This window comes from Brachycentrus maculatus, unplaced genomic scaffold (assembly GCF_059751285.1).
Source record: "Brachycentrus maculatus isolate JH-2025_06_01 unplaced genomic scaffold, ASM5975128v1 h1tg000121l, whole genome shotgun sequence".
Taxonomy (NCBI): domain Eukaryota; kingdom Metazoa; phylum Arthropoda; class Insecta; order Trichoptera; family Brachycentridae; genus Brachycentrus; species Brachycentrus maculatus.
The window spans coordinates 76,502-100,152 of NW_028280874.1; the positions used below are offsets into that span (position 1 = coordinate 76,502).

At 30.1% G+C, this 23,651-nt stretch overlaps 1 protein-coding gene across 1 annotated transcript in view; it reads left to right on the forward strand.

Annotated features, from left to right (window-relative positions):
• The window catches only part of LOC148309525 (glutamate receptor ionotropic, NMDA 2C-like), a gene marked incomplete at its 5' end in the record, with an annotated part of 116,674 nt that overhangs the window by 60,090 nt on the left and 32,933 nt on the right, over positions 1-23,651 (forward strand). Inside the window, 2 exons of the mRNA XM_088259906.1 lie at positions 13,483-13,684; positions 20,153-20,311. Of these exons, the coding sequence (XP_088116032.1) occupies positions 13,483-13,684; positions 20,153-20,311 (361 nt within the window). The remainder of the gene's footprint in view (positions 1-13,482; positions 13,685-20,152; positions 20,312-23,651) is intronic.

Here is a 23,651-nt window from a genome sequence, read left to right on the forward strand (position 1 = left end):
AACATGTTTTCATCGATAACAGTTTTCGTCCATAAAAATATTCAAATGCAACTTTGCGTAAAAATTTCAAGCAATCGGTGAGTTTTTTTCGGAGACATTTGCATTTATACTAACCATGATCAAATTATGTTATTATTTAAAGTACTTTGTGTTATTCATTATTTAAATAAATAATAAAATTAATTTAATATATTATTGATCAAACGGACTACCAAACATAAATTGGTCTCGTATTATTTTGTTATTATAATCCCTTTTGTCATTGCACTTAACTTTATATTACAAAATATAAAATTTTAATATACTCACTTAAGTTTATAAGAGTTAAAATTTAGAGTATGAAAAGAAAACTTAAGCTTTTTCGGCTCACTGAAAATTGTATATCTTTCATTTTGAGGAAATAATTTGAGAAAATGTTTTGTTTGAAGCTGACAAGAGTCGTTTGTTGGCGGACAATTCTTTGAACAAAATGAAATTACATTCATAAAAGATTCTTAAGTGGTGACGTCAACTTGAATTATTCTGCTAAGATGTATTTACTGGGTGGAACCAAACATTAAGCACTTATAATTACAATGGAATAAGTAATGAAATCAGGACTAACTTTGCAAAAGATAATTGTTTATTAAAAAAGAAAAACTTTGGTAAAATAACAACCACTTTCAAAAATATCTAACATAAAAATTACAAAAAATAATTATAATAAATATAAACAATATTACCAACAAACATCAAGAATTAGTGACGTGTATGTCTCTCTCCAAGCACAAGAAATTAGTCTCTTTATTCAAAGAGACACGATCAAAATATTACAAACATTATTTATAATTAGTTAATATTAAGACTAACTGATATTTTGATATAATTTATAACAATATTAATTTATGTTATCATTGTTTCATTTATGATATTTACGGTACTCGTAGTCAAATAACGTGCGCAAAAAAATCTAGGTCAGTCCACACGATCAACTGCATTATTTACTACGTTTGTTTTTCGCTTTTCTGACTTTTCGATACAGGCCATACTAGCGGTGTACGTTTTTCATCCCGTTTTCTGCCAAACGCTCGTACCTCTATTCAATAAATTAATATTATCGGAGCTACCGTCCCTTCTTCACTGTCCTTTCGTGAGAAAAATAAAATAAACATGTAAATAAACCATAGTTTATGCATGGGACCCTTTTAAAGTAGACGCAGTGAATTGTTATTTGCTCCTTATCTTTTTTAAACAGGATTCATATGATTATTATTACTGACCCCTACCTAGTTCTTAAAGTTCTCAAAACTTGTCGTGTTTACATCAATAAACTCAAAACTGGTCACAAACATGTGATTTATTATTCTCAGTAAAATAATGTCGTAAGGTGGGGAAGGCAACGAAGGAGACAATGGTATGCGCATGTGAGGAGAATGGAACCATCCAGACTCCTCCACATCGCACTGTACGGCCAACCCCGTGGTGAACGACTCCCGGGCAGACTCTTTAAGTTCTTAAAGTTCTCAAAACTTGTCGTGTTTACATCAATAAACTCAAAACTGGTCACAAACATGTGATTTATTATTCTCAGTAAAATAATGTCGTAAGGTGGGGAAGGCAACGAAGGAGACAATGGTATGCGCATGTGAGGAGAATGGAACCATCCAGACTCCTCCACATCGCACTGTACGGCCAACCCCGTGGTGAACGACTCCCGGGCAGACCACCAAAGAGATGGTTCGATAGCTGGGGATCGACGTCGCAGGAGGCTAATCCCTCTTAAAAACAGGCCGCAAGGTCTATAATAATAATAATAAGAAGAAGAAAAATAATTGAAACTAATATATATATAGGTACCATGAATAAAATACTCTCAAAGATGGTATAATTCTACCGAGTTAATGCCAAATATATAAATAATTTATTTATTTATTACGTATAAAATTTGTATTTATATTAAATTTAATTAACAAAAATGAATAAGCAAATTGTTTTGTCTCTATAAATTAAACACGTACAATACGATTATTTTACACAATTTATTAAAACGATGTAGATAAATTTATTTATGTTTAAAAAAACAGTTTCCAAACTTTGATTAAAAATACTAACGATTTTTTTAAATGAGGGAAATTTGAATATTTTAATCAACTCAACTGTCAACTACAACAACAAAACGGACTATAAAGCCTCATGTGAATTTGTATTAAATCGATTGATTTATATTCCAAAATATTCCTCCTCTCATTGTCTCACACGTCAACAAAATACGGAATAAGCACCTAATTCAATGGAAATGATCGTGATTCGTGACGTACCAATAAAGGAAAGGTTCTTGAAAACTCGGAATAATTTATAAGGTTTCGCTTTAGGGGTATCTATGTAGGACACTAACCTCTAAGGTAGTACAAAGGCTGTAATATAGAGGTCACACGCTGTTTGTGCTACTCAAGGGAGCGAATATACTCCACTGCTGAATTCTTAATTTAACCGAGTCAACAAAATGTACTGCCGAGAATAAGAAATATCCCTTTCCAAAATAAGCCTTCCCTCAGACCTTTTCGAATATATTTTATGAACCCTATTGTTCAAGTGTAGACTTTATTTGATTTCGTCTTATGAAAATAATAAATTAACAAGACATTCTTTTTAAATTTAAGTTTTACTTAGCAAATACCACTTTTTCTTAAAATCTATTGTAACACGTGTTAAGATATCCTTTCTTACAATTTTTTTTTATTTTGATTCAAGTTGTAAAAAGATCTGAAAATCAGGCAAACGTTGGTAAGCTAAATGTTACAAAAAGAAAGAGAAATAATTCACGTTAGTCAATATAACCTTGTCATGGTCAGAGTACAATAAATATAATCGCAAATTTTCTTCAAAAAGAAGTAACAGTAATAAAAATAAATACTACCTGCTTAGTATTTGTAGTTAAAATAAATACTCAAATAAAAAAAAATGTACCAACCCCTAACGAGGCCAAAGCCATTTCTGATCTTTGTTCGAACATAATTGTGCAAATACAATTTAATTTATTTGTGAGTATTGCAGTTTTAAGTAAATCGTTGATTGAGACAAGGTAAACGGTCATAAAATTGAATTTTTTCTTTTTGATTTAAATATTTTGACTGCATGTTTTTTTAACGATTTTTTTCCTGAACATTTTATTTAGAATAAATATGTTCATCTGAACTAGCCGTTCTTCTTGAATCTTCACCGTAAAAGGAAGTTAACCAAAATCAATGCTTCAAACTGCGGGACGCTTTTGGTTTTGATTGCATTTATATAGTGAATCGTTAATAGATATGTGAGTAAGAAGGTAAATTTTGAAAATTTCATAACAAAACATGGATCAAGTAAAGTAACATTAAAATGTTTTGAAAACAAACTATTTCGAAAAGTGAAACAAACAAAAAATCATTTAAATAAAATCATTTTGTATTAACAGTAAGGGTTAAACACAAACATCATATAAACTGTTTAAGATTGAAGTATATTGTACATTTTTACAGTTTATTATCTTAAGGTGTAATCTGAGCAAAAATATCTTAAAATGTGTAATATGAAAATCCCAACGCAAACTTTTAAAATACTTCTGAAATTCAAAGCACAATGCAAACGATTGAAAAATACGAATAAGAGAAAGCCCTTGATTGAAGTATGTAATTATTTATAAGAGCTCAGAATGAGTCAGATCAATTTTTCATTCCGAGACCAAGAAAGCATAAGCTTTCTTGGTAAATATCTTGGTCTTTCGTTTCTATGTGCGCGTACATAGAAACGTATACGTATACATACGAACGTATGTAATATGTACGCGGAAGGATGGAACTATATATTAACTAGGAAATGTTTATGGCCGTCTTTTAAGATTTATAGACTTAAGTTCGCTGATACATGCGATTTACAAAGGACGCCTGATTGAATTTCAACTAACGGAAAGCCTTCGGATGAAATATTTATGGAGAAATTAAAATGGTTCGTAGAACTATTCCAACGAGAATGAAAAATATTTTAAACCTGAAAGTTGAAAAATTATACTTTGATTATTATTATGATTATTTAATCTTTTTTTTAATAACTTTTTATCACAAAACTGGGAGTGAATACATTTTAAAATTTGATCACTCAGCCTTAAAACATGAAATTTATCAACAAAGACGTTCAATGATGAGTTTTTGGAACATCTGTTCTGAAAATGTAACCAGAGTTCAGAACTGATCTCATATTTCTTATGGTTGGGGTTTTTGCCAAGTAGGTACTTTGATTGAACGGCTTCCCGGGTTAAATAAACGATTGTCAAAAACGAATTTATTGGAGATTTTCCTGCAAAAGTTCAGACAAAAACTAACATTCTGAACATTAATCATTTTGGGCGTGACTCCCACTTTAGTGTAATAAAACGTTTATTCTCCTTGAATTCTCACATGGAATTCTTGAAACACGGCTGCTTAGATTAATAAAATACTGGAATTCTAGCAATGCAAGGAATCAATCAAATTTAAAGAAATCTCACCTGGAAAACAGTATCTAAGTTTGATCTAAGTAAGTTTTTGATTTAGTAGAGTCCGTTTTATTTTTAAATGTTTGCAATATCCTTCTCAAAATATTTTACTTACTAAGAGATGTCTGAAAATATGATTTTTATTTTTATGAAGCTTCTAGTTCCTAGTCTAGTGATATATAAAGGGGATTAAATCACTTTTTTCTATATTTTTTTCTGTGTCCAAATCCTAGTTCACAAATATTGTTTTCTCCACTAAGAAGTTATTTTTTATATTTCGTATATTGAAAGGATTGTTAACTTTGTAGTTAGGTAATATAACGTTCTCCTTATCATTTATTCATCGTTGACTTTGTATTATTCCACATTAAAAATACCTCTTTATGACAAACGGTTACGGAAAAACCAATCCAATATCAGGTGAACAGTTTTATTTATTTTTTTTTTAATTCTTAAAACTGTTTATCGTACATATAAATATAAAATGTCACTGACGTAATCTATTATGGAAATATTTTTGAATGGGTCGTTCAAAAATAAGTACGGTGCTACCAAAAATAAAAATGTTTACGGTTTCTACAAATTTGTAGTAAAAAATTTTATTGAAAACTGGATTGAAAATGTTTTTATATTAATGTTTTTCATTCTTAATAATATTTTTGATTATCTTGAAAGCATGTTTTTAGAGTGTGGCGATTATCTACCTCGAGTCTTGATAATCTTTCAACTAAAAGTAGGATTACAAACTGAAGATTTGCTAAAGCTTAATGTTTTCTTGGAACAACAAACTTGAAACAAATGGTTATTTTTAGTGTTGATCATAGAGAAACGATTTCATCATAAAGAAGAGAATTAGGCTTTATTTCTGTTTTCACATTAATCTGTGTTTCCTTGTTAACTTCAGTAAAAAGATAAAACCTGTTAATGACTCATAAAACAACTTTGTTGTAAAATCACTTTATATCTTATTATAACTTAATTATGATGTTGACCACCTTCAAAGAAAACGGCTTCTTTCTGGGAAAACTGGCTTCACTTCTACCTAAACAAAAAAAAGTTTGATGGTAAGTAAGGCTTGGCTAAAAATCTTAAGTGCCTATTTTTTGTTGTGTTCTGATAGGCAGTTACAGACGAAAGAATCAGGGATGGTAGTTAATGAAAAAAAAACAGATTTTCAGGTGATTTATTTATGTAGTATTGGATTTATAAAAAATATGTTTAACAGTTTTGACATCTCAACTTAAATGAAAAAGAATATGAAAATCTGGGAATTCGCAGGGCTTACAACCTGTCATAGACTGATTTAAGTGATCAATTTATATACATGTAACATTCACCATTCTCTCCATGATTGACAATAACACTACTCATTTTTTTAGAACTAATACGTAAATCATATTTCTCTCCAGTATCTATCCAGATCTATGGTTGATTTGAGAACGAAATACCCTTTTTGCAAGATTGTTACAGAATTATTTAACATATTGAGTAAGACAAGACAAGACGTTAAAATGTAAAAACAACTCTTTAATGGAGAAACCCAGATTTGTAATCAATGTGTTGAAATGTTGTGAAAATATTTTTAAATTATTCAATTTCCATCAAGGCACGTAAATATAAATTTGATATACTTTTTAAACTCTTAGATATATTTTTTGGAAGTTAACTTAAAAATAATTAAACTTTCAAATTCAATATTTTCATATTTATTTTAATGATGTATTCTATATAAATCTTGGAGATCAAACCCAACTTAATAGCTTTTTTTGTATATTATCTTGTAAACTTATATTCTTATAATATTACTTTTGTTTGAAAATACAACACCAAGCTCATTCGGAATATTTTCTTTTTATAATTAAAATGAAACTTAGTTTTAAAATCACTATTAACAATTTATTGTAACTTAATTATAATGTCTACCGGTTTAGAAGCTAACCGCTTCTTTATCAAGTTATTTAATCAATTATTAAGTCAATCCTTATCAAATTATTTATAGTGATTTTAAAACTTAATTACAGTTTAATTATGAAATGGAGAACCACAAAGTTAGTGCTTCAAATATAAATTATATTTTCTTGTTATTTTTCATCTCTCATTTTTTTAAGAAAAGGTGCTTCAGTTTGTAAAACTAATACAGTTGTGACAAAAAAATCTGCCTTCATAATTTGTCAATCTTCTAGCGGGATATAGGATCGACAAGGTGTAAAGTCGATCATTAATAACGAGTATACAAGCGTAAGTTTTGGAATGGAAAGGTGACGAAAAGTGCCAAAAGTGACGAAAGTTAAGTTGATCATGAAAAACGATATTTCTCCTTTATAGAAAAGGAAATGATGAAACGAAAAATATTAGGTGGGAAAGGAAATAAAAAAGGAACACTAAATAATATGGAAATAACACTAAATAATAAAGGGTTAAAACTAAATAATATGGAGATTTTTCATATTCAGAAATTATTAATATTATTAATATTATATTCCTTAAATTTTACTTAGAGTCCATTATTTGATTCAACATCGGTAAAGCAAGATTCGTCTATATCCAATTCAAACCCCGCCCACTACTCTCACCCTAAGAGTATATAAGCTGGTTTATTAATATATTTAATCCTAGTGCATGTTTAATCTCGGGTCGTGACGCATGTTTGTACTGAAACATTTAGTGCATATTGGTCTTCGGGTCGACCAAAAGTCGCATGTGTTAAACATTTTGTGTAGTTTTAAGAGTGTAAATGGTGCTATGGTTGTGAAGGGTGGTTTTGTTTGCATGCGGTGGTAGTGATTGTCCTGACGGTGAAGAGACGGGTACGTCTCGAAACCGGTAGACATAAAAAATCTCGTTGAGTGGTTATATACTGATATTATTAACATTTAAAAAAAAAGGAAATGAAATTATTCGCATTTGCAATTCAGGTACTAATAGAGGCTGATATTAGTGCTTATACATTTTGACAACTTGACAAATGAATAATATGAAATTCTGGGTATTTACAGGACAAACGACCTATCATAGGTTGGTTGAGTGATCACTTAACACTCGTATACTATTCACCATACTTCCAATGACTAAATGTGATGTCAAAGGCTGGTAAAGTAATCACTTTAAACTGTTTTAATTAAAAAAAAGGAATTCAATGATTTATTTTTTTTACCATCATACGTCAAATCATTTTTACATAATCAAAATCTCATAATAGATGCAGAAGAATACAAATGTCTGGGCATTTACTGGGCTAATGACCTGTCGTATGATAATTAAGTGATCACATTTCACAAGTGAAATATTCACCATTCTACCCATGATTGAATGTTACACGTGTGTAAATTGATCACTTAACCAGCCTATGACAGATCGTTAGCCCTGTAAATACATGACTGTCATATTCTAATTTATCTATGCTGAGATGTCAAAATGTAAAAATAACTCCTAAGTGAAGAAACCCAGAATTTTGAACACAAAAAAAAGTTGTATTTGAGTTTTTATTTGTTTTATTTATTTATTCCCCTAGGAATCGAAATCGCGACCTCCTGCAATGTAATCAGCACTATATCTTATTTTCATAATTTATAATGTATTTATTTATACTCCATATACATCACAGGTTTGAGCAGTCTACCTCGAATTTTGAGAGGAAATTAATTAAATAAGAAAATATTGATGCAAAAACGGTTTTTTCATAACCACTGACCACTTTTGAATCGTTTATTTTCCTATATTTAACTAACGATGTTAAAACAGGTAGCACAACCTTCAATTTGGACAAAGTTTCAAACATAATAGGCAGTGAAATGTACCGTTAATTCGTTTTGTGGTCGATTTGGATTTAACGATTACAGCGTTTATATCACAGTAAATCTTTTATTACCTTTGAAACGATTCTACTGCAAGAAAAGGAGTTATGCGACCGCCCTTTGGTTACCCTGAATAATTATATTAGAAGGGACCTCAAAACTTCCCCAAAAGAGCTATTTGCGTGACCCATATCTTCTAGCTGCCTCCCCTTTAAGGTTTAATACCTTACCCTTATCTTGATCACATTTAACTATCTAGATACATACGTAAATCGTTTTTGTGTTTCTTATTAAGAAATTACAAAAGTTTGCACTTAAAAACCGATGTCGCGTATTTTTTTTTGCTGATAACAATGTGAATTCTACAAATATTAATAAATTACAAAATAATAAGCTGCATATTTTTTTTTAATTGTGTTATCAAGCATTTCCCAGTATGTAAAATAATCTGGTAACGATCTTGTATTCAAATTAAAGGGTCTCTGTTGAATGAAAGTTTTTCTAATCCTACCATAGATGGCTCCCATGAACTGTCACTTACAGTGTCATGCGATTAATGATGTGTGTAGGAGTTACAATAATTTGAGTGGTGTGGTTGTAAATCATTGGGTAGAATAGTGAATGATGCATGTATGTAAAATGATCGCCTAACCAGCCTTTGTCAGGTCAAAAGCCTTGTAAATACCCACTTCCGTGTTCTTCTTCGTCTGTGTTGAAATGTCAAAAACGTAAAAATACTTACTTTGATATTTTATTTATTGTTTCGGCATTAACTTTGTGGTAAGACATGTTACAATAATTAAAGAAAACACTTCGTTTTTTACCACTTGAGTACTCAAGTGGTAAAAAACGAAGTGTTTTCTTTAATTATTGTTACTTACTTTGACGTATGATGGTAAAAATAAATTGAAGTTCTTTTTCAATTAAAACAGTGCAGTACAAAATGTGAAAGCATGATGAATTTTCACTTAGGAAATTCAATTAAACCCAAATATTTATTTGAAATAATCCTCAAAGATATTTCGAGATTGTCTGCGTTCCTCGAGAACACAATTACTTATGAAATTCTGAAAATTATTATGTCCTTGATATTAAAATTCAACGAAGGTTGATATAAATCTTTCTTTTCGTGGTTCTCTCATCAAATATTTATAATACATCTTGATAAGTAGAGCTTTAGAGATTGTGTTAAGTCATAAAGCCTTCCCATTTAAATACTGGTATATTAACCGTGTTAATTTTTTGAAAATATGGGAAATTAAATAACGAATAATTTTCCCATGCTTTAAGCAATATATCGTTTTTCTTTCACAGGTAAATATATACATGCTTATGCAGTAGTATAAAACATGAAGGCATATATGCACTGCCTAATTTTACCTACCCAAGGTAGAAAATAATCAAAAACTTTGTTAGTTAAGGAAATAAAGTATTAAGAAACCAATCTTAAAAAAAAACTATCGAAGATGTTTAAGCAAGAAGTACTCAATAAATCAGTTTTTAATCCTTCATAAACGTAATTCGTATTTGCCTAATTATTGTGTTTAAATCAAAATGGTGATTATTGCTTTAATGATTATTTAAATATCCCACTTATTCGAAAAGCTTATACATCAATAACTATTGTATAAATAAATGTTTAAGTTAGCTTACCACAGCACACTCTTGAAAAGGTCTTTTTAATGTTTTATTTTTATTTAAACAAGTATAAACAAATGTTTGAATAACAACTTTCAAATATTATTTTCTTAATTTATTTGGATCGTTTAAAAAATATTTTATAATATTCAAACGATATAAAGATAAAGAGCTGTGCACGCCACTGTATTTATGTGTGTGATATCAAAACGGAAGTCTTAAAATGAGGGATTAATTATTATTATCATACGCAAGCTTCAGTTTAACATAAAAACCTGATTTTTATAACAATTCCTTATGGTTTGCATTTAATTTCCTCATATTTTCTGACAGGCTATATATTTTTTCATTTAAGGAACATAATGTCATAATTTATTGTTTCCATATTTACAGTAGGCCACATTACCATAGTATGTTTTTCTCGTCATAAAAGCTCAATTTATGTCAAGTTTAATGTTTAATTTCACGCTCGACTCCCTATTGCCTCGTTACTTACTCCCCAGAGCCCTGGAGTCAGGAGGGTGGAGGTTCTATCGCATAGCTAGCTACCCCACTAACCACCCTAAGAAGAGACCTGAAAAACTGTCATCTTATTCGGACAACAAAACATACATCTGGCAAACAGTAATATTTTATTTGGTTATTCTTTTGGCGTCAACCATTCCCTATTATGAAATGAAATTTAGCGTGATAATTTCAATATTTTTTCGAGTTTTGTTTATACCATGTTCAATGGTATGACAAAGTTAAAACGTGATTTTTTTAAAACAATAATGATGGTAACTAAGGAATATGAAATTTAATTGAAATTGCATGACAATAGCTCAGTCATATAAAAAATCTTTCTCGAACATTACTTTTTGTCATTGGAATACTAACTGTACAAAATATCACTTGGTATCCTCTATCTCTCTCCCCCTGAACTCATTACATTAGGATAAACCTATTTCCTTTGCGCTCTTTGGTTTTATCAATCTATAGTTCATTTTCATCTGTAGGAAGAGCTACCGCTATGTTGAACAATATCACATTGGATATTGATTTGTTCCATGCCTCCGAAGGAGTTTTCTGAAGCGGGATTCTTCTACACCTTTAAGTCTTCTTGCTTACTTTTACTTTTAATATATACGCCTTGAATATTGTTTGTTATGTATATATATTTTTTTATTGAATAAATTGAATTGAATTGAATTGATATTTAATGTTGTAATTATTTTTTCAATCCCATCGTATTTGATTTTTCATATACTTTTTTATATTTATTTATGCACAAGCACTATCTGCCCTGTAATTGCAAACGGCTTTATTAAACTTTTGAACACTATAAATATTTTGTTTTTGGTCGGTTGGAATATATTGCTTCTTAGCAATAAGCTCACCAATGCACATTTATTTTGAACAAGAAGTTTTAATAAATATATTGCCATATTTCATTTGACGATATATGAATATTAGTTTTTTTATAATCTTAATTTAATTGTGAGAAATATCGGTGTTAATTATAAAATATTTTTTAATGTGGGATTTTAATTCGTCCCAATATATCGGGACATATTATCGTTATTGAAAAGGTATTCCGAGAACTATTTTGAAAATAAAAAACATATTTGAAATTTTGTCGAAACACTATTATTACTTTACAGTGTTTCGATGAAATATATTGAAAAGTCTGACACCTAAATATTCGAGCAAAAAATCGATTATATCAATTAAACATCTTTTTAAGTAGTAATTAAATTGTTGTGTTTTTTGTGCAATGTCGAGAGTTGAATGTTTCTATCAAAACTAAATATTTTTCATCGGTGCTATGTTTTAAAATGTATATTTTATATAACACGACATAAAGTTTTACGATATAATAGCTTTTGCTCATTTAAATAATAATTGGTCGGAATAAATCCAACATGGTGTCTCTGAAGCACTAACTTCAGCGTAATTTTTCATTTTAAAACTTTTTCATATTACTTCCGCGCTTCCTCTATTTCTATGCACAAAAAAGAAAATAAGTCGTAAAAAAATATTGTTATTAAAGTGCCAGTTTCTTCAGTATACAGTTTATTATCGGACTGTAAATTAACTGTTTTTATGCATTTCATATTCAAAAGGGGTGAAAAACACGAGAAAATTAAAATTATACGAGTTTTACCACCAATATTTTTTTAATGAAATGAGTATGTAAAAATACTTCTGAATTTTTCTCAGTAAATTTGGTTTTATCAATTCAAACAATTTGTTCATTTAAAAAAAAAAAAACTTATGTTTTTTATGAATAAAAACTTTTTTTTCTCTGTTTACTTCTTCTTCTTCTTCTTCTTCTTCATCATCTTATTGTAGGCCCTGTGGCCTGTTTTTTAAGAGGCCTTTTGCGATGTCGATTCCCAGCCATCGACCCATCTCTTTGGTGGTCTGTCCGGGAGTCGTCTACTATGGATTTATTAATTCGCTGGATAAAAAGAAAAATAGTATTAAAATCAAAATAAGAGAATCATATTAAATGTATAAAACAATTTTTTGTTAAATTTTGAATAAAATAAAGAGGATTGAAAATAATATTTGGAAATTGAATGGCAAGGCAACGTATGAGGTTATTCAATTAAAAAAATTATATTTATACGTATATCTTTGTCGTATCACATTATTTTACCGGATAAATTGAAACATACTTTTTCGATTATTATTTTGATAATAATTACACTACAGAGTCAAACATGTTGCTGATTTAGTGTAGTTGTTAGCTCATTTGGCTACCGTGCTGAAGGTCTCGGGTTCAATTATCAGACAGGTCAAAATAAATGTAAGAGTTTTTTCACTCTTATATTTATTTCAAACCATAAATTCCTTAGTATTCTGGATGACTTTTTCAGCCTAGTTGATGGCTTTGTTGAAAGCTTTCACGGCTTCTGAAGATTTAAGTTTAGAAGAAAAAAATAATTCAGAGTATTTTAACATGTTCAAGGAGTGTGTGGAAGCTTTTGGTAAGGGAATGTGATTAATTATGAGTATTTTCATGTTTTTAATGTTTAAGACTTTAATAAACCCTGATGATGACAATGTTCTTGTCGAAACTGGTAGGTTAATGTGTAGTTAATGTGTACTAATAATAAAAAGGTGGTTAAAACAAAGTTGTTTAATTTTATAAAGTTTGTTCAAGAATACGTCGCTAGAACGTGGGCAAAAAGCGGAGCCACGAAATCGTTCGGATTACGGAGCATTCAAATTACGGAACGTTCGGATTAGAGATCATGCACTGTATGGATCTTTCGATATTTCGAGGATTGATATTTATTATATTTGAATTTTGAATAGATTTATATTATCCACTGACACTTCGTGATGGAATTGCATTTTTAATTTATTATTAGATTAAAACCAATATTTTTAGCTTTTCCACTTTTTTATTTGACCAGCGACCGGGTTTCGTCGTTACCGACATCATCAGACTGGACCAGTCTGATGATGTCGGTAACGACGAAACCCGGTCGCTGGTCAAATAAAAAAGTGGAAAAGCTAAAAATATTGGTTTTAATCTCATAATAAAAAAAAAATATTGAATTTTGGTTTCAGGGTCGACATGAGTGCTGCCCACAAGAACGGCTCCTTTTACCAGTGCTGTTCTGGGTTTTGCATCGACTTGCTGGAGAAGTTCGCCGAAGAGCTCGGCTTCACGTACGAGCTTGTAAGAGTCGAGGACGGCCGCTGGGGGACCCTAGAAGGAGGCAAATGGAACGGGCTCATTGCCGACCTGGTCAACAGAAAGACGGATATGGTAGGAATACAAGATAACAATATTCTTTGATAAGTGTAGAATCTCATTTTGAGTGTGTCCAAATACTTGTTCACAAAATCTGGATTATCTCCGATTACAGGAGTTATTCTCATATTATTTTTTGACGTCTCATCAAAGATGAAGAAGAATATAGAAGTCTGGGCATTTACGGGGCTGACGACCGTCATAGGCTAGTTTAAGTGATCGCTTTACACACGTGTAACATTCACCAATTTTACCCATTATTGATAACCACACTATTCAAATTCTTGGAAGTTCTATATTTAAACCAATTTTGAAACATTTTCATCTCACCAATAGATGTCTCTAGTGAAGTTCTAGTGATTCAAGAATAATTTAATTAATGTGTATTGAGGTAGTATTTCAGAAATTTATACGCCTTTATAAACGTAGTATCCGAAATTATTAATTTCAAGTTATATTTTTTTGTTATAATTTCATTTCTATTCTCCGAAAAATTATATTTACTCGTGATTTTCAACCTCTGCCTTGTTGTGTATAAAACATAGATATTTGTCTAATCTCCCACCAGTCTGATGACGTCTGTTACGACGAAACCTTATCACATCAAATCAAATAAAAGTAGAAAGAACTATGTATTTGTTGTTTTATTATATGATAATGATTTATTTGACTTGAGGTGGCAAAATATTAGATCCATATTGTCGTGTTTACCAACTAGTAAGGTGGTGTAACTCTGCGGAGATGAAATATTACGCAAACAGTGACTTCTGGAAAGATTAAACGCTTTTGGAAAATGGCTCCGGAGAAACTCCATTAAGGAAGGTACACTCATTTACCTAATTTGTTTTACCCTCAAAATTTATTAGAATCAAACAACCCATTACTTGTTATGAATATTGCCCATTACGAATAGTGGTTGGATTAGCGTTCAAATAGAAACTTGGGTGAGAATATTTAAATATATGTATATATATATATATATATATATATATATATATATATATATATATATATATATATATATATACATATAAAATTCAATCATCAAACAAAAAAAAATTGGGAATAAATACACACATACATGTAAATATATATATATTTATATATATATATATATATATATATATATATATATATATATATATATATATATATATATATATATATATATATATATATATATATATATATATATATATGTAAATATATATATTTTTACATGTATGTGTGTCTGTGTGCTTGTGTGTGTGTGTATTTATTCCCAAATTTTTTTTGTTTGATGATTGAATTTTGTCAACGGAATCTATTCAATTTTAAGAACGAGAGTAAGCTACGCTTACTTTTATCACCATGAAAAGTTGTTTATTAATTTTTTTAATGTATTAATATTGACAATAAAGTGTATGATGACGTAAATAAAATGATAAAACACTTACATAACACCACTCTTAAGGTTATAAATACTATCGCGACTAGGTTAGAGAAACATGTATATTTCTCGAAAATAGTTGCGAGTACATTAATAAACTCAAAACAGGTATTATACCAGTGTTTTTTTTTATGGCATAAATCGTTATGTTATTTCACAAAGTTAATGCCGAATATATTTTAAACAATTTTACACTGTAACTTTGTATCCTACGTGCGATCATTATATTAATATGTCATTAGCGAGCATTGGAAAATTACTATTTTTTAGACATAATTCTTTATTTAATGCTTGATTACGTCAGAAATACTGTTTTCTCAAAACACAGATTTATTTTAAAGCGCAAATAAAATAACAATTTCTATTAATTTGTTTTAACATAATAATTACGTCATACTATTGAATTATATTCAATCTTTGTCATACAAATAAAAAAATGCAATAGGTTTATATCTAAAGATATTTTTTATTTTATGAACCAAAGATATGGGAATAAATTAAGCATATTGGAAAACGTATCTACGTCTTATGTTATTAAGTTTTGAATAACATATTACATACGTTCGAATACACCGGCTGAAGCAAAATTTTCTGAGAGGCAAAATTACGCGCGGGGGAATTTCAAAATCAAATATTTAATTTCATTCTCCTTTTATTGAAGTGTAATGCAAACAGAGCGTGGAGTCCTTTACAATTTTTATATCTCCCTACTTATTCGTGAAAATTCTCGTAAAAATGTATTTTATGGTTTTCCAAGAGGTACTGGGGATGGTGTTGAAGGTAAACGGAAAATTGGATGGAACGTTCTTGAGATTTTCTCCGAAGCAAGTGGCTGACGCCACCGCAAAATGTTCCGAAAACACCTTTGCTATTATTTATTCATTTTTCTCCTTCGAAAAAAATAACAAAACCGATGCTTTTTTAGTGAGAATTTTATATTTCACCGTAACACGCGGTCTATTTGAATAATTTACTATTTAAAAATACTACGTTCACCCAATATAACGAATACATTATTTATGAAACTACTATTTCTACTATCTCGCCCTTTCTTTGCAAAGGTAGAGAGTGAGGATGGAGTGCCACATCGTCTGTCTTGACATAATATAAGCTCATAGCTCTCTCTACATCCATGCGTGCACTTATTTAAAATATATGTATTAGATATACATGTACATCATTAAAGGTTCTGATTTGGTCATGCCAAGACTTTTCTGGCTATCTTCGTTCTGTTTTCCGATTCACGTATACTTTCTTAATCATTCATCTCTACAAACCACCTCAAATAATTTTATTTTGTTTCAACTATCCATTTTTTATATTATTATATAAACGATGCGATTAAATAATGAATACACTTGATTTTATGTACATATTGGCATACATTTAGTCTCGAAGGACTCGTACATATAAGCAATTAGTTTCAAAGTTACACAAATTTGATCGATTACTGATATGCAACTCTAAGTGCCGCTACTACTACCTCTGTTTTTCTTTTGTAATCAATAGTTTCTTCCCCTTTTTATCATATGTATTCCATCCTTTATATTCTTATCCTAGATCCGAGAATTCTAAGCACGTATGTGATCCCGTTTTATGTAATGAATGATCAAGTCAACATCACATCGATACGACGTAGTACCCTATGTACCAAACGAAATTGTTTTAATTTTTTAACGTATATGCATGAACATATGACGATTACAAAATATTTTATTGGTCACTAACCCATGACTTAGTATCACGACCGTTAATTGTTTTCAATTTTTATAGTAAATTAATTTGAATTGTCTTCACAATTGTTTATTTATCCCCATCCAACGCATATAGGACATTTCTTCCAATTTAAACATATTTTTAAAAAAAAATCTTACAACTATGCAAGAATAAATAAATCATAGTAGAAAACCTTGTGATAAGTTTCAAATCATGCAGTAAATTTTCATAAATCTATCAAAAATAGTTTTACTTAAGTATTAAAAAAAATCTTTCTTTGAATTAATACTTATACTTGAAAGATAAGTGAACCCGTTCATTTAATTATTATGGAGAAATATTTTATATTTGAATGTAAATCAATTATAAATTTTTGAAACTAACATGATGTTTAGAACAGTATATCTCCTTTTCCTTGAAAAAATCTTGACTTTGAGAGAGGGCTGTAAATCGCTTTTTTTAAGATTTCGATAAAATACCACCCTTGTTCTGTCTCCAAAGTGTTATCTTTTTCCCCTTCCTAATATCGCCTGCCACCTATAACCGCAATATATTCTGGGCGTTTATTTTTACACCCTTTTTTTCCTTACAAGCCTTCAGATTTGAAGACAACGTGTTTTTACACAGCGCTTTTTGCACACAAGTTTCAAGAAAAATATGGTACGATATTTTTTTAAACAACACTGTTGGGGCGATTTGTAATATCATATAATACTACGAAAATGACCCTACATAAACTATCCGAAATTGTGATTTTAACAAAATTTTGAGTTTGCAAAATCTTTGTTCAAATTATTTTACCCCAATAAGGAGATATAGACAAAACCCGGTTGCTGGTCAAATAAAATTCATTTGGAAAAACTTACATAGTTGTTATTTTATCCTATAAAATGCAATTCCACCAAGAAAAGTCAGTATAAAATTTGAATCTTGTTTTAGAATATTTATATGTCAGAAAAGTAAATTAGTACAAAACAAATTATAGCACGACAAAAATTTATTTGTTCCGATAATAACTAACTTCTTCATCTCTCCCTTCGCATCAAAATAAGTGGCAATTGGCACAACATACCCAAACACACAAATGACAAAGACATTAATAAGAACCTCAGAAAATATTGCAATCATTTTTCCTCTTAATCGAGTCAATTTATGGCAAACATATTTAAGTGATAAACATCGACAAACGTCAAATTACGTAAATAAAATACTGCAAACCAAACCAGTGTGTAGTACATATATATGTGTGTTGACGTATTGGATCAATGACGCGGCAGTCCTACCCAAAACATCCACTGGGGGAAAATTACACAATCCAAATTGCCATTAAATCAACCCTAACTGATATTGATTTTCCCGAAAAACTAGCTAATAGAATAAAGTAAAATTCCTCTCAAATAATTATGTACATACACCTATTCTGTCTTATAATAATAATGATATAAGTTAATCCATTTTTATTTAATAAACTGTATACCCAATAAATAAGTTTCAAAAAATAAATCACATCCTCCTGGAAATCGAACCTGGAACCACCAGCACGATAATTAAAGCAATTAATACTACACTGCGGAGTCGGATATAACACTAGAAAATTAGTAATAAACAATTTATTGGTTTTTCATGTTGACAGTAAGTACGAGTAGGTAAATTGCAATAAAATGTTTCCGTTTGTAAGATATTCCTTTTGCGTTGTCCATTTAATAACAATTTTTTTTTACATAAAAAAAAACAGAAAATAAATTAAATTAAAAGAAATTTTCTTCGTACCGTGAATATCAAAAACTTTTAAAATAATAGAATGGGAATAATATTCGATTTATAATTATAATTTTATTTGCATAAATATTTTTTTACACATTTTATAAATTTGTCAATAATCAGAAGTAAATCTACAAAAATTTCCCCAAAATGTAAAGAAAATGCCCCTTGGTTAACATTACTTACGTAATCGCTTCTTTGCACCCCAAAACTACACATTCTCGTAAATCACAAAATTGTATCAACATCCGTTATCCGGTGTTCCGAATAATTTTCACAAACACCTCGTGTTATGCAAAAGCAATAATACGGTAAATAAATTTTCAGATATATGCGAAAATTCAAACTTCTACCTCAAGTTTAAAATCTCCGGGTGTTGCAGATACGCCATAACTGCATACAAAAGGGCTATAAATCTTGTTAAGGGTCTCCTAACCGGGTACAGCGCACACAGTAAATACGCCTGTTGTCTGAACCACCCTAATACAGCCTTATGGAGACTTTGTACCGGAATGGTAAAGTGGATCCTTATAACAAAGCGCCTGGAATTAAAAGCTCTTGAAAATAGCGACACTTTATTTTGAGAGAACAGAAAATCTCGCGACACTTTTTTTTTTATCAAAAATGGTGTGACATACATGTTGACAGTAATATATGAGCAAGAGATCGTTTTTTTAACATTTCAAGTCGAACGAAGTGCATGTTCCCAATATCACATGAATTACTTATTGATTTGGGATGAACTTTGTGAAATAAAATATATATATATAAAACCCTTATCCGCACCCCAATGGTGCATAGGGCACTGCTTCATATAAACGCAATGTTATCTTGATCGTTTACACATGAAGGAAAGGTGATCAGCCCTCCGCTTCAGGAACCAGTCCAGGGTAATATTGAATAAATATTACAGTGAAAAAATCACTTATATTTATTTGACGCCCCCCTGGGAATCGATCCCGGAACCTCCAGAACGGTAGCCGAGCGTGCTGACCATTGCACTACGGAGGCGGACGAAATGAAATAAGGATGTAAATATAAAAATAAAACACTACAAGAATACCCCTATTGAGTTTTTTTTATGTAAACGCGGCTAGTTACGAAAAATACTTATGTTCTCATCAATGGGGGAAAATAATAACATTAAAAAAACTGTTTTGTATTTTTATCAGTTTGTTATCAACATTTTTGTAAAATTTACAAATACTAAAACAAATGATGCTTCATCTTAAATTGGGATACCTGTAATATGTTATCCGTTGGGTTATCAAGGATTACATAATATTGAGATTTCAAATAAACTGGATTATTTCAACAAAGAAACTGAGTTCAAATAATCCAGTTTCTAAAAATAAATATTATATATTACAAATAATTTGTAAAGTGTCATCTTCATAAAATACTTAGTTAAGGGATTACATATCTCGTATTCTGTCAAACTTACTGTATATAATTTAAATGCAGTAATGTGTAAGTTCCTTAAGGATCATTCTCTCAAATACGTTTATATATCTTCGAAAAGATTTTTATTTTGATAATAATTTCTTAAGAAATTCAATGTTTTATGACATTTTCAGGTTATGACATCACTGATGATCAATTCGGAACGTGAGGCGGTGGTCGATTTCAGCGTTCCCTTCATGGAGACTGGAATAGCTATCGTAGTAGCCAAGAGAACGGGTATAATCTCCCCTACAGCCTTCCTTGAACCTTTCGATACAGCCTCTTGGATGCTGGTAAGTGTTCACTGAATCTTCATTATCCATCAATAAACCCCACAAATAAGCCTACATCTATTACCTAAATCCTACATCCGTCCTTTGTAACTAGTTTAAACTTTTTAAAATTAGAAATAATATTTGTTTTTTTTTGGTGATTTTAGTTTTTTTTAGTTGGATTATCATAATGAACTCTGTTATTATTATTTTTTATGTAAATATAAAATACTAAGCAAACTAAGAAAAGAACAAAACGAAATAAATCACAACCACTTCACAGGAAAAATTTCAATATTCTTTTCTTGGATTCGAATCCGGGTCTTTGATGTCCAATCAGGTGCTTTATCCACTAAGCTTTACAAAGATATATCTTACTCGAAGGATTGTTTCATGCATTTTATCAAAATTAATGTTAATAAGCCTCTAGCGTTTAATATATAAAATAATCCAATTATACTTACTAAAACTAGGTTAAGAAAATAAATTATGGAAATGTGTGCTTTCAATTTTCTTTCTTTCAAATGACTGAACTAAAGCAATATGTTGCCGGGGACAGCTAGTTACTAAGCATAAAATATAAATATCAATACAAAATTAAGTATCACATGATACAAAATATTTGATGCATTTTTTTCCCTTCTCATGGCATTTCCATGAATAACGACAGTTTTAAATTTTTCTCATAAAAATATATCTCAAAACACAAATTTGAGAAAAAATGTTTGAAAATGTCATTTTACAGGAACTTAGCCTTTTTAAAATTATTCAAAGGAAAATACGTTTATTCTGTACATAGCACATTAACAGATTCTACAAATACAGAGTAAAGAAGACGCTTTACCAAGAGGTACTCAGCGATCAAATAAATAAATAGTTTAAACGCAACAAAAAGCACAGTCAAAGGAGTCTGCAAAGCTTTGGAACTGTTAAAATCAGTGATAAAAACTCCAACTACGTAATTTTCCCGCTTCGTGTGTGAAATACTTGAACAATAACCGCAAACTATTTTTGTTAATCCATATAATTTAAAATAACTAAATAGTAACCTATTATTATTATTTATTGAAACAAACGCTGGACTTCTCATTTTTCGGATAATATTTCAATATTATAGTTGTCTCAATTTAACTAACTAATTAACCATCACGCTGCCTCCCCGCAGGGGTAGGCAGAGAGAATAGAACGCCACACCACTCTGTCTTTGCAAACATTCTTCGCCTCTTCCACGTTCATGCACCTCTTCATACATACCCGCCGATTGGTACAACTCCTAACCTAAACGCTTTCAATTATTTGGCGTACCTGATCGTGCCAAGTTTTTTTCGGTCTTCCTCTACTCATTTTTTAAATCAAAACAAGTCTCAACTTGATACGTAAGATTTTTATATGAAATAAGTTGGAAATTTGAACATTCCAGGATTTGAACTTCATTAAAAAAAAACTATAGATGTTTATTATCAAGTAGAGAGGTATCTTAAAATAATACCCTTTTTAATTTATTGACGAATGTACTCGTGAATACCATATTTGCATATAAGGCTTTGATGTAAAACATAAAAAAAAGTCATTTTGATCAAGGTGGTACAAAAACCGACTGGCATTTCTTCAACAGAGAATATACAGATACGTGCGAGCATATTTACGTGTACGGTATCCTAGAAAATAAAATATCATTTTGGAATCCAATATCATACCATTGAATTCTGATCTCCTGGATACATCCACCCTTCTCTGCGTTTGTGTACCTTCTCTTCAACCTTTTTCTCGAGTGGACCACTTTCGAGACAAATATCTACGATTCCAATTACGCCGAAATAACTTTAATATATCTGACGTCCTTAACCTTTGCTTTTCCCATATTAAATCATATACGATTGTTCTGTAAACTGATATCCTTGGGATTTACTTTGACGCACAGCCAGAGCATGCTAGGTTTATTACTAGGTGTATTTGCCACGACTTAAGCCCATGATTCTTCAAAACTTAGCTGGATTTTATTGAATAAGTACCATAATTTTCTTAATGCAAAATAAATTACGTGTAATTTGAAATATTTATTTACGACTACTTTTGAGTTCATTAATGTAAATACGACTAGTTCAAGAACGTCAGTTGATCTCATCAACAAGTAAAAATACAAATATGACAATACAAAAACAGCTTGTTATTTCATCTACTGAAAAAAAATACTGTTTTCAAATCTAGTCCTGTTAAAATGATTAACTCAAAAATGGTCTAATACAAGTGTTTATTTTTTTTATTCAAATCATTCACAACGTTAATGCCAAATTAAAAAAACATAAATTATTTATTGATTCGGCATTAACTTATCTTTTTATCTACATGTGAATAGTTAAGCTATGTTTTTTTAATTGTTTTTTTTGCTCCTTAGTTTACTACTACTCACCTGTAGATCAAAACATCTATAGTTTTCAAAACTAATCGTGTGTAATGAAATAAAACTCATTAAGTGGTATTATACACGTGTTAATTTAAAAAAAAATGCATTTAAATTTACTAAAACAAATGAAATATTTTCTTCTCCGATTTTAAATAACTTTGCGCCAAATTTGTAATTTTAATTTGTACCGTAGTCATCATTGGATTACTAAATTGTATGTAGTCGTCATTGGATTATTAAATACCACCCTAATTTATTGTCTATACCTTTTAATTATATATCATATCTATTTACTATTTTGTCCGCCTCCGTGGTGTAATGGATAGCGTGTTAAGCTACCATGCTGGAGGTCCCGAGTTTGATTCCCAGGGGGGGTGAAAATAAATATTAGTGATTTTTCACTCTAATATTTTTTTATATAACCCTGGACTGGTCCCTGAAGCCCACGAGTGATCACCTTACCTTCATGTAACTAACGATCAAGATGACACTGCGTCAATACGATGCAGTGCCCTATGCATTATTGGGTGCGGATAAGGGTTAAGGAGGATTAAGAATTAGAACTTAAGAATTAGTACCTGGTTAATACATAAAAAAAATACCATAGTAATTAGTATTAAAAGACGTTGACATTAAATTTTATAAAAATGTCATATTACCTACTCGAAGTTTTCTCAAGAAAATTTGGTCATTATATTATATTACAATACCCAAAGGGTAACATTTCTTAATGAAATACCAGAGAGCCTTTGACATTTTCATATTTTATCATACATTAAAATATTACGATGTTGCTTTTATACATGTCATATATCGTACTACAAAGATGGAATGTTTTTTTCGTGATAATAAAAATACTTGATACATAAATTTCTTAGATGTTCACGACCGTTTGTATTATAATTCGTTATCCCGCAGAGGCTGAAACGTCATTTATTTCCGCGTTTTCTTAAATAA